Below are 14,840 nucleotides of genomic sequence, written 5' to 3' on the forward strand. Positions count from 1 at the left end.
CTTTTTTTTAAATTTTTTTATTCAGGACTTCGGACCGTACATCGAGGGAGCAGAATGGGACGCTGACCCATTCATTCTGTTCCCTCGATGTACGGTCTGAAGGGGGTTAAACGCACCTTCACCGTCCCACCTTTTTTGAAAGAATTAAAGGCTTCTGCTTGTGAGTGGAAAAAAAGATATGCAAAAAAGCAGCAAGTGCCCCCAAGGCTGGGCCAATTGCCTCACGTGCCAGTATTTCTATCCCCTATTGCTACTTGCCTCCTCCTGCATTTGTTTGACAGCCTTTATTGTAGGAGAAGGAGATGCTTGGCTCTTCAGGTGGTCCACCCCTCCCTAGGGGCATTTATAAAAATGTCACTTACTCAGCTCACAAAGTCATAAATCTATAAGGTATGTCTATACAGGTTCATTGAAAACCTAACTGGCACTGTGAATAGTTACACTATGTGAAACTATCTTCAAGACTTTTCTGGAAATGCTCTGAGTGTTACCAGTTGAAAACGTTATGACATTTTTTGTTATGTTACTGTTAATGGGCTGGGGGGGCTACTACAATCCTTCAAAGTAGAATTACATTACACCGGGAATCTCTGCTAGCTACCGGTGGTATGGAGACCAAGCAGAAGGCACAGTTATGAGCCGTGGGGACCAGGGACATTGGCTGCTCCAAAATAAGGTATTTAGGAACCAAATATAAAAAAATGACTATTGTCCACAGTGCCGCCCTGTAGTCATGTTTCATCAAAGCTTTCATATCATCTGACCATAATTACATACAAAACTTCAGTTACATGACTTACCACATCCCGAGCTCCGTCAATGCCTTTAGATGTGCCCCCAGGTGATTAAATACATGAATACATGGGTTACTTGTATATATACCATTTTTTATTGTGATACAAGTTCTCAACAAAACCAGTAGAAAATAAAAAGTTTAACACCAAAGCCGAACAGCAAATTAGAGCCAAACCACAAAATTGCTTAATAAATATTTTGTTTTTGTGTTACAACTTATAATGGAAGAACTGAAATGGCATTGGTATTCGCCCCTATAGCCATGTGTAATGAAGGAATAACCAGCAGGGGGGGCTGTGCACATTCTGTTTGCGTCTGCAGAAACAGGTGGAGCTTTAGTTACATGCACCGGAAATCGTAGCAACCTAAAGAATTATCCTTGGCTAATAGTAAGCAGCTGTTATTTCTATACTGACCAGGCGGATGGATACGTGGAGCACATAGATCTTCAGGCTCCCTTCACATTAAAAGGGGAAATCTACCTTATCCTATGGTCGGATACATCAAAGACTCATGAGCTCTTCGGATAAATTCATGTGGTCTGGTTAAAATGCCACATTTCATGATAACAGTTAAAAACCCAAACCGATCGAACAGGGTGAATGTAGCGTAAGGGCAGGGTAACACGTAGAGCATCCGCAGCGTATTTCATGCTGTGGATGTGCCGGCGGCAGTCAGAAGAGCGAGCTCCCTGCTGTGGCTCAGTAGCTCTGTATGTCCACTTGTAGCCGCAGATTTCCTGCTGTAGACAGTGTCTGCTTGTAGCAGTTGCACAGTGGGAAACCCACTGCTACAAGTGGATACACAGAACTACCCGGCCGCAGCATGGAGCTTGCCCTTTGACTGCCATTGGCGCATCCGCAGCATGAAATACACTGTGGATGCGCTACGTTGTTACCCTACCTTTAAGCTTTTATTTCTGGTAATTTAAAAGGGTGGTCCACTTAGAAGCTGCTTTCTTCCAAAAAAAATAGTGTCACACACATCTTTACATTGTATGTGGTATTACCACTCAAACCTATTTACTTCAATGGATCTAAGCTTCACACACCTTGAGGACATGGAATGTTTATGGAATAAACCAGTTTTTTTTTTCTAGTAGTTTTCCCACAGATTCTGCCTTTAAGGGTCCTAGAGTTTAGTTTGCCTCCAGCTGTGTGCCGCTATGAGCAGATACATAGTGTTCTGTGTGTCGCCAAGCGCATTTGCAAACATCGTGGCTGCTCTTGAGCAGGGGGAGTGGCATGATTGCCATGCTTAAAGGTCACTGCAACTTGTCAGCAATACGAAGTAATTCTCCAAGCTATTTTCTGGACTTTATTGTTTCCATGTTCTCTCCCTTAGGGTAGGTTCACACCACAATTTTGCTATACGGTTTCATAAAATAAAAAAAGTATGTAACCGTACAGAAAACCGTGCCCATAGACATCCCATTCAAAACCGTATGCACCATAATGTATACGGTTGTCTCCGTTTTTCAAACCAAACGGTTTTTCACTTTTTTTTTTCTGGACAGAAATCCGTGGCCTACCACGGTTTTTGGTTCAGGTGAAAAACTGTATACGTTTTTTTAACATGGGAGTCAATGGGAACTGTACAGAACCATATGTGCGTATGGTTTCATCCAGTTTTCACCATACGGTTTTTGACTTTCCAGTTTTTTTTCTTGGAATTTCAATACAACAAGTGAAACTTTATTATATTATTATAATGGAGTGAAAAGTTCAAAAACGTACTCAAACCCCCCCCCCAATCTACTGAATGAAACCCTGTCTCTCACCTCTGGGCGCTGCGCCTCATTAAGCGCTCCACATTAATGGCCCCACCTCATGAGACAGTCTCCTCATGCTGAACAGTGATGGATTTTTTTTTTTCTCCCCACCAAATCTCTTTAGCAGGAATCCAGACAGAAACTAATAGTGGTCAGTCTCAAAGTAAGACTTGCCATAGATTTCCATTCTCAATTCCAAGTGACAACAATGGCCAACACTGAAGTTTCCCTTCACATTATCAGTCTTGAAGAGGATACAATGCATTAAATTATACTTTATCTACTATATAAGTAATGTATCTGTGTCTTACTGTTGGTCATGACCCATTGGCCAGATCTGGAAGCAGATATTGTTCATAAGGAACAAGAACGGTAGCTAAGGGAACCAAAAATGGGAGTATTTGTTTGCAACAGCTGGAGGCACCCTGGTTGGGAAACACTGCCTTAAATAGAAACGGAATCGATAAAGGTAGAAAAAGATGTAACTTGTATACTGTATCCCATGTGTAGAACTCGGAATATCAGGTACGGATCCTTAGGGATTGTGAGGCGCCTAAAAGAGATAAATCTGGTTTCCTGTGCGGCTTGGTAAATCAGATAATCTCATGAATCCACATGCAGTCATCTAAAAGACAGCGGGGGCTCCGGCTATTTCTTGGCATCCAATTACAAGTCAGGCTATGGAGGACGGAGTTGAATTAGGGAGGAATAAATAAGAATAAAGCCACCTGTAAGTAAGGTAAGGATAAAGCCACCTGCATTTCATACATTACTTGAAGACACTGTGAAAACAGATTTCCCAATAAGCACATTATGGACCCGAATTTTATATCGCAGGGATTATAGGGTCCTGGGAATACATGAGAGGAACAGAGACACTGAGGGGGTCAAGACTAAGAAGACGTGGGATGGCAGCTGAAAAGAATAAGGTCAGTCTTATTTCCTATATAAAAATATTTGGGTTGGTGTCAGCGCTACTATATTAGTGGTCTAGTAGTAGTTCCTATTAATTAAAAAAGGATTGTGACTATATTAATATTACCATTATTGAGGCTATTAATATATTCACAATTTTTTTTTTATTAATAGTAACTACTACTACAACACTACTATAGTAGCGCTGACACCACCCCAAATATTTTTATATATCAATCAATATAGTGGTACAGCAGGGAACCACTAGCAGGTGTCTTTGCAGCTGATTAATTCCATAAGCGCCAGTGCTCAAAATATACTATTTTTTTCAGTCTTATTTCTTGTTATACAGTATACAGATACTAAGGCTATATTCCCAATGGCGGAAATTCTGCTATTCTGCTCGAATTCCGTTCTGCAAAGCTTCCTGCAGAATTTGAGCGGAAATTCTGTGTGCTCAAAACACAGAATTCTGCTGAAATTCAAAACCCTATAGAGCTCATTGAGATTCCACCTGGAATTCTGCAAAATTAAAAGGGGTACTCCCCTGGAAAACATTTTTTTAATTAACTGGTGCCAGAAAGTTAAACAGATTTGTAAATTACTATTTAAAAACCCTTAACCCTTCCAGTACTTATCAGCTGCTGTATGTTACAGAGGAAGTTCTTTTCTTTTTGACTGTCTGGACACACTGCTCTCTGCTGACACCTCTGTCCATTTTAGGAACTGTCCAGAGAAGGAGGAGATTTGCTCCTGTTCCAGACAGTTCCTGACATGGACAGAGGCTTCAGCAGAGAGCAATGTGTCCAGACAGAAAGTCAAAAAGAAAAGAACTTCCCCTGGAACATACAGCATCTGATAAGTACTATTCCAGAAATTCTACGGTGTTAATGGGACAGCCGATCCCCTATTCAATTCAACGTGCAGCAAGTTTTGCGGTGAATTTACGAGCTGAATTTTCCGGCAGAATTCTGTTGTGTGAATATAGCCCAACAAGGTTTGGGTGGTCTGAGGCAGGTCCTAAATACAAGGAGAAATAAGGTCCAGTAGGGACTGTACAAAGTGGCATAATCCACCCACTTCTGGCAGCACCAGAAAAAGAAGATGTTGGGTTGGCCTAACCCTGAAGCTCCTATTGTCTTTAATAGGGGATTCAGAGCGGTACCACATGTAAAAAGTGACGTCACTTCTTTCTGCACGTTATTGTCTCCCATTGAAGCCAATGAAAAGCAGGATTTGTAAACATGATGCTGAGTCGTAAAACAATAAGTTTCTATGGAAAAAACATGCGCCTATTAACTATGTTAAAACGACGCTCTCAGAGTCTGGATGTAGCTTGCACATGAAGATGCATTTATTTCATTGACAATTATGTGACAGGTTTTCGATAAAATGGTACACTAAAGTGATTTTCGAGCCCAAAGCCAGATTCACACGGCCAAAACTGTGGGGAGTGTCCGGGGAAAACATGGGCGGATATCCGGCACATGTCTATAATCCAGTGGGCGTGAGGCTCTTTAGACGGCAATGCATTTCTGAGCGGAATCCACACAAAGAATAAACAAGTCTTTTCTTTTTGTGGACGCCAGAAATCAGAATTTCCGTGGCAGAAGCAATATGACTCTGGTGCAGCGGAATATTCTGCTGTGTGAACATGACCTAACAGGGTTGTCTCTCTTTATGCAGTTTAATCCCATAAAAAATTAGGGATGAGTTTTGAAAAACCATGCCCCTTTATTTCCAACTCTGGACGACCTGTTGCAGTTGTGTCTGACAGCTATAAATGGATTAAAAGGGGTACTCCGCTACTCTGCGTTTGGAACAAACTGTTCCGAACGCTGGACCCACCCCCCTCATGTCACACCCTGTCACGGCTGTCACGCCCCCTCCCATAGACTTGCATTGAGGGGGCGGGATATGACATCACTAGCTCCCGGTGCCGGCTCCAGCGTTCGGAACAGTTTGTTCCAAACGCTGCTCAGTGGAGTACCACCACTTTAAGGTAGCCTTACACATTACTGTTGGAAAAATTGCCAATTTGGTGGGATTGGCTAACCGTCGGGCATGTTTGATTTCCACATGCCCAATGCTTCTGTTCTTAGGCGCTGCCACAGGTGTCTGGCAGCAGCTGACTCCACCCTATCTGTTCGTTGTAAACACATGCTCAGCCGAATTGAGTGTGCACACGTATGTGGAGGAGATGGGAGCCATAGCTGTGAGCCTACTGCTTTTTGAAGTGTAAGGCCAACTTTAGCCTACAATGTTCTCAGCCCCATAGTTTATAATACAACCTATACCTTTTGTATTTATTAAAAAAAAATTATATTTTATTAATTATAGGTCTTTGGAAAATGGTCAAGAAAAATGGCCTATTCCACTGTGAGCAGGTGACAGTAGCTTTTTAATGGAATAGCTTGTCTGAATACAGAAATCACATGCAATAGTTAATATGCATTCCTATTTGGGATGCACACAGACCTCCAGCAGTGAATGCCAGATTAACACCAGTTGCTGGTTCTTTATTCGTTTTGGTAAATGCACATGCCAGAGCGCCCGGCATGCAGGATCTTAAGCTAGGCCACTTATATTGGAAGGGTTATAAACAATATATTAACAGTCAGTCTTACTAGTCATCTAGCTAGCTCCAACACATGGGAGAATGTAGACGTGTGGCCCATGATAGAAGTAGCCCCCAACCCTTCATGCAGGTCCCTTGAAATGTTCAACGCAAACCAGGCTGCCCGTAATCGTTGAGACCCCTTACATGTAATGCTGATAAAAAATAAAAAAATGACCCTTTGAAACTTTTCATTTTGTTGAACAAGATCCCCCAAGGTGTTTTAAAGCCTAGACTATCCCTTCCCGCTTGTCCTTCTCTGCATCCAAGGACATCATCTGTCTCCAAAGCCCCAGATCCTTTCTACTAAAGCCTGGGGTCCCCCCTACAAAAAAGGGAATCATTCAGTGCGAAGTATAATGTGGATGCCAGAATCTGTGAAAACCGGGCCACTCATCTCTCCGGGCCTCAGAGCGAAAGAAGCGTCTTCAAAGGGTTTCTGCATGTCACCTGCAGGACAGATAGTACACAGAGTTATCAATAGATCAGCATCAGGGCGTGGGATTTATTCACTATAATAATTGTCTTACATAGTACACACTACAATAGTCTTGCTAAATTCTGTAACCTCACATTCAGACAGTTAAAGGGGTTATCCAGGAAAAATATTTTTTTTTATATCAACTGGCTCCATAAAGTTACACAGATTTGTAAATAACTTCTATTAAATAATCTTAATCCTTCCAATAATTATTAACTGCTGAAGTTGAGTTGTTCTTTTCTGTCCGTCAACAGTGCTCTCTGCTGACATCTCTGCTTGTCTCGGGAACTGCACAGACTAGAAGAGGTTTGCTATGGGGATTTGCTTCTACTCTGGACCCAAAACAGGTGTCAGAGAGCACTTAGACAAAAAAGAACTACTCTTCTTCAGCAGCTCATAAGTAATGAAAGGATTTTTTTTTATAGAAGTAATTTACAACTCTGTTTAACTTTCTGGAGCCAGATGATAGATAGATATTATAATAAATATATATAATATAATAATTAGAGATGAGCGAACTTACAGTAAATTCGATTTGTCACGAACTTCTCGGCTCGGCAGTTGATGACTTCTCCTGCGTAAATTAGTTCAGCCTTCAGGTGCTCCGGTGGGCTGGAAAAGGTGGACACATTCCTAGGAAAGAGTCTCCTAGGACTGTATCCACCTTTTCCAGCCCACCGGAGCACCTGAAAGCTGAACTAATTTACGCAGGAAAAGTCATCAACTGCCGAGCCGAGAAGTTCGTGACAAATCGAATTTACTGTAAGTTCGCTCATCTCTAATAATAATAAATAAATATAAATATATATAATATTATAATAATTCAATTAAATATATTATATTAAATAAATATATATAATAAATTATATATAATATTATATTAAATATATATAATATTATAATAATTAAATATATATAATATTATAATAATATATTTATTGATTTAATTTATTTATTCCCTGGATAACCCCTTTAACTAAAATGTTTAGATGCATTAACAGAAAAACAACAACAGTGATCTCTAGTGGTCACCAAGCATATTACATGCAAGAAAACGATGATTTCAAAACGATGCCCATACATTTTCAATAAATTCAGCCAACACTTTTCCCTCCATACACATGAACATTCATCACTGACTAATGTGTTCTCTATTAGGAAGGGTAAGCGTCAGCCACAGGCTTATCCTTTTAAGAACAAATGGGAGAGGAGCAGCAAAAATCCATCACACTTGACCTGTCCCTCCACCAGTATCATCTGTCGGACGAGAGTCAAGAGACCACCATTAACCTTAGAGAGTTGGCTGAATCAGCCAGTCATGGTCTTGAAATGTAAGATGCCAAACAGCTAAAGGGGTATTCCAGTGTGGCATGCCTAAAAATGAAAAACAAAGCACACTCACCTGCACTGATTCTCTCCAAACCCCCCTCCCCCACCCCCCACACATTGCTTTCTCTGACACGTTGACCCTGCAGGAAACACCTGCTTAGCCAATCACAGAATACAGCATTGACCGAGGTCAGACAGATTTGCTAGGCCTGTGTTTCCCAACCAGGGTGCCATCAGCTGTTGCAAAACTACAACTCCCAGCATGCCCGGACAGCCTTAGGCACCCTGGACATCTGGAGGCACCCTGGTTGGGAAACACTGTGGTAGCCGGACATATTACACAGGGTCAAATTGTAAGAAATGGCAGTGAGCAGCAGGGACCTAAAAGCAGTGTGGTATACTGACAGGCGAGTATGCTCTGTTTACATTTTTTAACCTCTTAAGGAAGCAGGGTGTACCTGTACACCCTGTCTATAACGCAGAGTCACACCGTGACCCTGCATTATAGCGGGTCTGTCCCGGCAGCTAATGAAAGCCGGGACCCTGGGCTAATAGCGTGCAGCCCCAATCGTTGTGCCGTGCGCTATTAACCCTTTAGACACAACGTTTAAAGTTGATCGCCGCGTCTAAAGTAACAAAAATACACTCCCGGTAGCTCAGTCGGGCTGATGGGGACCAACATGGTGAAATTGCGACGTCCCGATCAGCTAGAACATGAGCAGAGGGTGCCTCCAGCGCGTCCGATCAGTAACTGATGGATTTCAGGCTTTGAATCAACCGACGATAACACTGATCTTTGCCGTGTTAATGCATGGCAATGATCTGTGTAGAAGATCAGTGTGTGCAGTGTTATAGCCACTAGAGGGGGCTATAACACTGCAACAAAAAAAACAAAAACAAAAAAATCTTCAATTTTTTTATTTATTCATATTTTTAAGATCATTTAACCCCTTTCCTAATAAAAGAAAGCATTACCCCCCTTTCCCCCATTAAAAAAAAATAAATTGTGATACCACATATGTTTGTTTTTATTTACTGAGTGTGGAAATGTCCGAACTATAAAAAGATAGTTAAACCGCACGTTCAATGGCGTACGCGTAAAAAAATTCCAGAGTCCAAAATAGCGTATTTTGGATTACTTTTGGGAAAAGCTGACAATTTTTAATTTTTATTGGGGGAGGGGATTTTTCAATTTTTTTTTTACATTTGTCAACTTTCTTTTTACACTTTTTATGTCCCCATAGAGGACTATCTATAGCAATCATTTGATTGCTAATACTGTTCAATGCTATGTATAGGACATAGCACTGGTCAGTATTTTCGGCTATCTTCTGCTCTGGACGCCGGGAGACGGCTGGAGGCAGGTGAGGGGACCTCCGGCCGCCATTACAGACGATCAGATCGCCGCGGCAGCGCTGCGGCCAATCCAATCATCTATTTTATTATGCGCATTGCCGCAGATGCAGTGATCTGTACAGATCACGGCATCTGAGGGGTTAATGGCGGACACACACACGATCACGGATGTCGGCCATTACCGGCAGGTCCCCGGCTGCTGATAGCAGCCGGAACCTGACGCGTATGACGCAAGCACCGCTCCGATGCTCGCAGTCATACACAGGACGTAAATGTACGTTAAGGGGTTAAACAGATTTGTAAATGACAAAAAAATCTTTATCCTTCCAGTACTTATTAGCATCTGTATGCTCCACAAGAAGTTCTTTTCTTTTTGAATTTTTCTGTCTGACCACAGTGCTCTCTGCTGGTGCCTCAGTCCGTGTCAGGAACTGTCCAGAGCAGCATAGATTTGCAATGAGGATTTTCTCCTGCTCTGGACAGTTCCTGATATGGGCATCAGGTGTCAGCAGAGAGCACTGTGGTAAAGGCCAAAAAGAAAAGAATTTTCTCTGTAGCATACAGCAGCTAAAAAGTACTGGAAGGATAAAGATTTTTTAATAGAAGTAATTTACAAATGTTTAATTTTCTGGCCCAAGTTGATTTAAAAAAAAAAAACACATGTTTTCCACCGGAGTACCCCTTTAATTACAATAAAAAAAAAATAAAAAAATAAGCTTCTCTTTAATGGGTTAAAGTATTTAATAGGAGATAAAGTAGAAATTTCCACAAAAAAAAATGAGCATACAGGTAGCTACTTCAGGGCCTGATTTAGTATACCGGCCTAATGTGAGGAGGGATTCCACTCTCCTCCCCTACTTTATTGATATTCAGAAATGTGCAGATTTAATCAGCCGCTCATTAATAAGTGATGTCAGAGGGGGGCGCTCACAGAACATGCCCGAGGACAGGAAACATCACAGAAGGTAAAGCAATCTATGGGATATGCAATCCTAGTAGGAAATTTAACTTTATAGATCTAGGCAGATAAAAAATTTTTTTTTTTTTTTTTTTAACAAAGTTTTGTAAAAAGTGCATAAAAAGGAGATTTCTATCCGATTCAAGCATGAAATGATTCAGAAACAGGATACCGATTTAGGGAGGCTACAAATTAGTTCTAATGATCTATGACAGCACTAGAATTGTTCTCTCTGTGTTTTATATTGCTGGGGACTCCCTCAAGACTGATTGCTGTTTTTCTTTGTATTTAAAATAAATCCGTGCAATTATTATTATTGTTACACAACTAAACATTAATGGGGTACTGCGGTGGAAAATTTTTTTTTTTTTTTTTTTAAATCACCAGGTGCCAGAAAGTTACAGATTTGTAAATGACTTCTATTAAAAAATCTTTAAACCCTGTCAGTACTTTTTAGAAGCTGTATGCTACAGAAGAAATTATTTTCTTTTTGAATTTCTTTTTTATCTTGTCCACAGTGCTCTCTGCTGACGCCTCTGTCCGTGTCAGGAACTGTCCAGAGCAGAACAGGTTTGCAATGAGGATTTTCTCCTGCTCTGGACAGTTCCTGACACGGACAGAGGTGTCAGCAGAGAGCACTGTGGACAAGACAATGAATGGTAGCGGAACTCGCAGCAGGTTTCCCGGAGCGGGAAACCCATTGTTAGTTACTAGTGTGTGAGTGCACCCTCAAAAAGAAAAAAATTCCCTCTGTAGCATACAGCTGCTAATAAGTACTGGAAGGATAAATATATATATTTTTTTTAATAGAAGTCATTTACAAATCTGTTTAACTTTCTGGCACTAGTTGACCATATGGCGGCTGTTGTTGGAACACTTTCAATAGATTTTATTTCCCACTCTACTATTTGTGGGATATAAAGAACAGAACAGCGACATCAGACGCAATGGCCATAACAGGGGAATCTGAAAGCTGGTAATGTAACATCTGAGGACAATGGTTCACAAGCTGGATAACTGGCTCCGGTATTATCAGTTCATTGAAGCCAATGGCGCAGGTTTATAAATCTGCCTGAAACCAATACTGCCTGGATTCCCCCACAGCAACAAATCACAGCTCAGCTTTCATTTTACCAGAGCAACTTAAAGGGGTACTCCTGTGGAAAACTTTATTTATTTATTTATTTTTTAAATCAACTGGTGCCAGAAAGTTAAACAGATTTGTAAATCACTTCTATTAAAAAAATCTTAATCCTTCCAGTACTTTTTAGGGGCTGTTTACTAAATAGAAATCCAAAAAAGAAATGCATTTCCTCTGATGTTATGACCACAGTGCTCTCTGCTGACCACTGCTGTCCATTTTAGGAACTGTGGAAAATCCCCATAGCAAACATATGCTGCTCTGGACAGTCCCTAAAATGGACAGCAGAGGTCAGCAGAGAGCACTGTGGTCATAACATCAGAGGAAATGCATTTCTTTTTTGGATTTCTATTTAGTAAACAGCCCCTAAAAAGTACTGGAAGGATTAAGATTTTTTTAATAGAAGTGATTTACAAATCTGTTTAACTTTCTGGCACCAGTTGATTTAAAAAAATAAATAAATAAAGTTTTCCACCGGAGTACCCCTTTAAGATATGAAAGCTGAGCTGTGATTGGTTAATCTAGGCAAAATCTGACAAGGTTTGTTTCACTGTGTGAGAAATTAATGTTTTCTAGACAACATTTTGCTTCTGTAAAAGGAATAAATAACCCAATACTCATTCAATTATGGTATCAATAAGTGTGCTGATAGACCCCCTCCCCCAACCAATTAAAAGGGGTACTCCACTGGAGGGGGAGTGACAGCAGTCACGCCCCCTGCCATAGACTTGCATTGAGGGTGTGTGGCCGTGACATCACAAGGGGAGTGGCCGACCCCCGCAGCACGAAAAAACAGCGTTCGGAACATCTACTTCCCAACACTGTCCAGTGGAGTACCCCTTTAACTGATGGATACAGTAATATGATACAGAGGATTTTCTGTGCATATTAGGGCCGAAAATCTGAAGCAGAAAACTGCTTATCCCCATTCCTATCTCCTGCACACGCTCCGATGTTCTGAAGATTTGTTTTTAGAACACTGGCTCTCCTAGTGCACAGAGCGGTGGTCGACATGCTCCCTCCATTACTGTCTACCATGGGAAACAAGCGCTGTATATCCGGTTCTCCTATAGGGATGCATGGAGGTGGCGTGCCAAAGACCACTTAGTGAATAAGGAGAGGCGGGCAGGAGATTGCAGGGGTCCCAGTGATCGGACCCCTGCGATCAGACACGTATCCCCTGGAGCTCGCCTTCAGGCTATGATCACACACGTTCCGTTTAGATATTCTGCAGCAGTATTTATTTTAATGAGATTCTGCTGCACTGTTCACAGGGCATTTGTTTCTGGTGCGGAAATTCTGATTCCGGCATCTACAGAAAGACTAGTCATGTCTATATTTTCTGTAGAGTTCGCACGGAAATGCATTGCCTTCTAGTGGTCCTAGTGCCGGCATGTTCCGCTGTCTGTTGAATGCCTGCATGGAAATTTTCTGTGCAAACATTTCACCATATGAACATAGCCTTAAGGCAGTGTTTCCCAACCAGGGTGCCTCCAGCTGTTGCAAAACTACCACTCCCAGCATGCCCAGACAGCCTTTGGCTGTCCGGGCATGCTGGGAGTGGTAGTTATACAACAGCTGGAGGCACCCTGGTTGGGAAACACTGCCTTAAGGTGTATTCCCGTGATGTAAAGTGATGTTATATTGCTAAGTTATACAATCACTTTAAAGTGGTACTCTGGTGGAATTTTTTTTTTTTTTTAAATCAACTGGTGCCAGAAAGAAAAAAAAAAAAAAAAAAAATCTTAATCCTTCCAGTACATATTAGCAGCTGTACACTACAGAGGAAATGCTTTTCTTTTTGGATTTCTCTTCTGTCACGAGCAAAGTGCTCTCTGCTGACCTCTGCTGTCCATTTTAGGAACTGTCCAGAGAAGCATATGTTTGCTATGAGGAGTTTCTCCTGCTCTGGATAGTTCTTAAAATTGACAGCAGAGGTCAGCAGAGAGCACTGTGGTCATGACAGAAGAGAAATCCAAAAAGAAAAGCATTTCCTCTGTATTATACAGCTGCTAATAAGTACTGGAAGGATTAAGATTATTTTAATAGAAGTAATTTACAAATATGTTTATATGTTCAACTTTCTGGCACCAGTTGATTTAAAAAAAAATAAAATAAATAAAAAAATTAAAAAAAAATTAAAAAAATAAAAAATACCCTTTTCCACCTGAATACCCCTTTAAGATCAGTGGTGTTGTCTGGGACCCAAATGATCCTGAGACTAGAGGAGATGCAGCGTTCCCTGCACCTGGTTGAGGAAGGGGAGGGGAATGAAGTACTAACCAGGCGCTGCAGCCTTTTCATTCTCCGGATCAGTGGGTCCCAGAGGTCGGACCCCTATGGATCATAACATGATGGGATATCCCAGAAACACACACACTGAGTTTTTCGAAGTAGTAGTAAAGTTTAACTAACCTCGTCCGAAACTTCCTAGGTCACCTCCGGCTTTAGCAGAACTGCAGTCACTAAACTGTGAGGCCAAAGCTTCGAAGTCCTCATCTCCAGATTTGATTTTCTGTATATAACCTAAGAAAAACACAAAGTACAAGAGTAAGAACCATTTCTGTCTAATAAGATTGATCACAAAAAGTTTCTTATATTCGCTTGTACTGATTGATCTATGTAATGTTTCAACACCTATTTAAAGGGCTAGACAATTATTTAGATTTTTTATTTTTTTTGGGTGGGTGGGTGGTGTTTCAGCAATGCCCAATATATTATATTATATTATATTATATTATATTATATTATATTATATTATATTATATTATATTATATTATATTATATTATATTATATTATATTATATTATATTATATTATATTATATTATATTATATTATATTATATTATATTATATTATATTATATTATATTATATTATATTATATTATATTATATTATATTATATTATATTATATTATATTATATTATATTATATTATATTATATTATATTATATTATATTATATTATATTATATTATATTATATTATATTATATTATATTATATTATATTATATTATATTATATTATATTATATTATATTATATTATATTATATTATATTATATTATATTATATTATATTATATTATATTATATTATATTATATTATATTATATTATATTATATTATATTATATTATATTATATTATATTATATTATATTATATTATATTATATTATATTATATTATATTATATTATATTATATTATATTATATTATATTATATTATATTATATTATATTATATTATATTATATTATATTATATTATATTATATTATATTATATTATATTATATTATATTATATTATATTATATTATATTATATTATATTATATTATATTATATTATATTATATTATATTATATTATATTATATTATATTATATTATATTATATTATATTATATTATATTATATTATATTATATTATATTATATTATATTATATTATATTATATTATATTATATTATATTATA

The 14,840-nt window shown here is 39.1% G+C and overlaps 1 protein-coding gene across 2 annotated transcripts in view; it reads right to left on the reverse strand.

Annotated features, from left to right (window-relative positions):
* Positions 1-866: 866 nt before the first annotated feature.
* PIN1 (peptidylprolyl cis/trans isomerase, NIMA-interacting 1) overlaps positions 867-14,840 on the reverse strand; it is a 40,015-nt gene continuing 26,041 nt past the window's right edge. For both annotated transcript variants that reach the window (XM_056570660.1, XM_056570661.1), the window contains exons 3-4: positions 13,779-13,889; positions 867-6,548 (exon numbers count right to left, since the gene is read on the reverse strand). In XM_056570660.1, coding sequence (XP_056426635.1) covers positions 6,439-6,548; positions 13,779-13,889 — 221 coding nt within the window. In that variant the 3' untranslated portion in view covers positions 867-6,438. The remainder of the gene's footprint in view (positions 6,549-13,778; positions 13,890-14,840) is intronic.

The sequence above is a fragment of the Hyla sarda genome, chromosome 4 (assembly GCF_029499605.1).
Source record: "Hyla sarda isolate aHylSar1 chromosome 4, aHylSar1.hap1, whole genome shotgun sequence".
NCBI lineage: Eukaryota > Metazoa > Chordata > Amphibia > Anura > Hylidae > Hyla > Hyla sarda.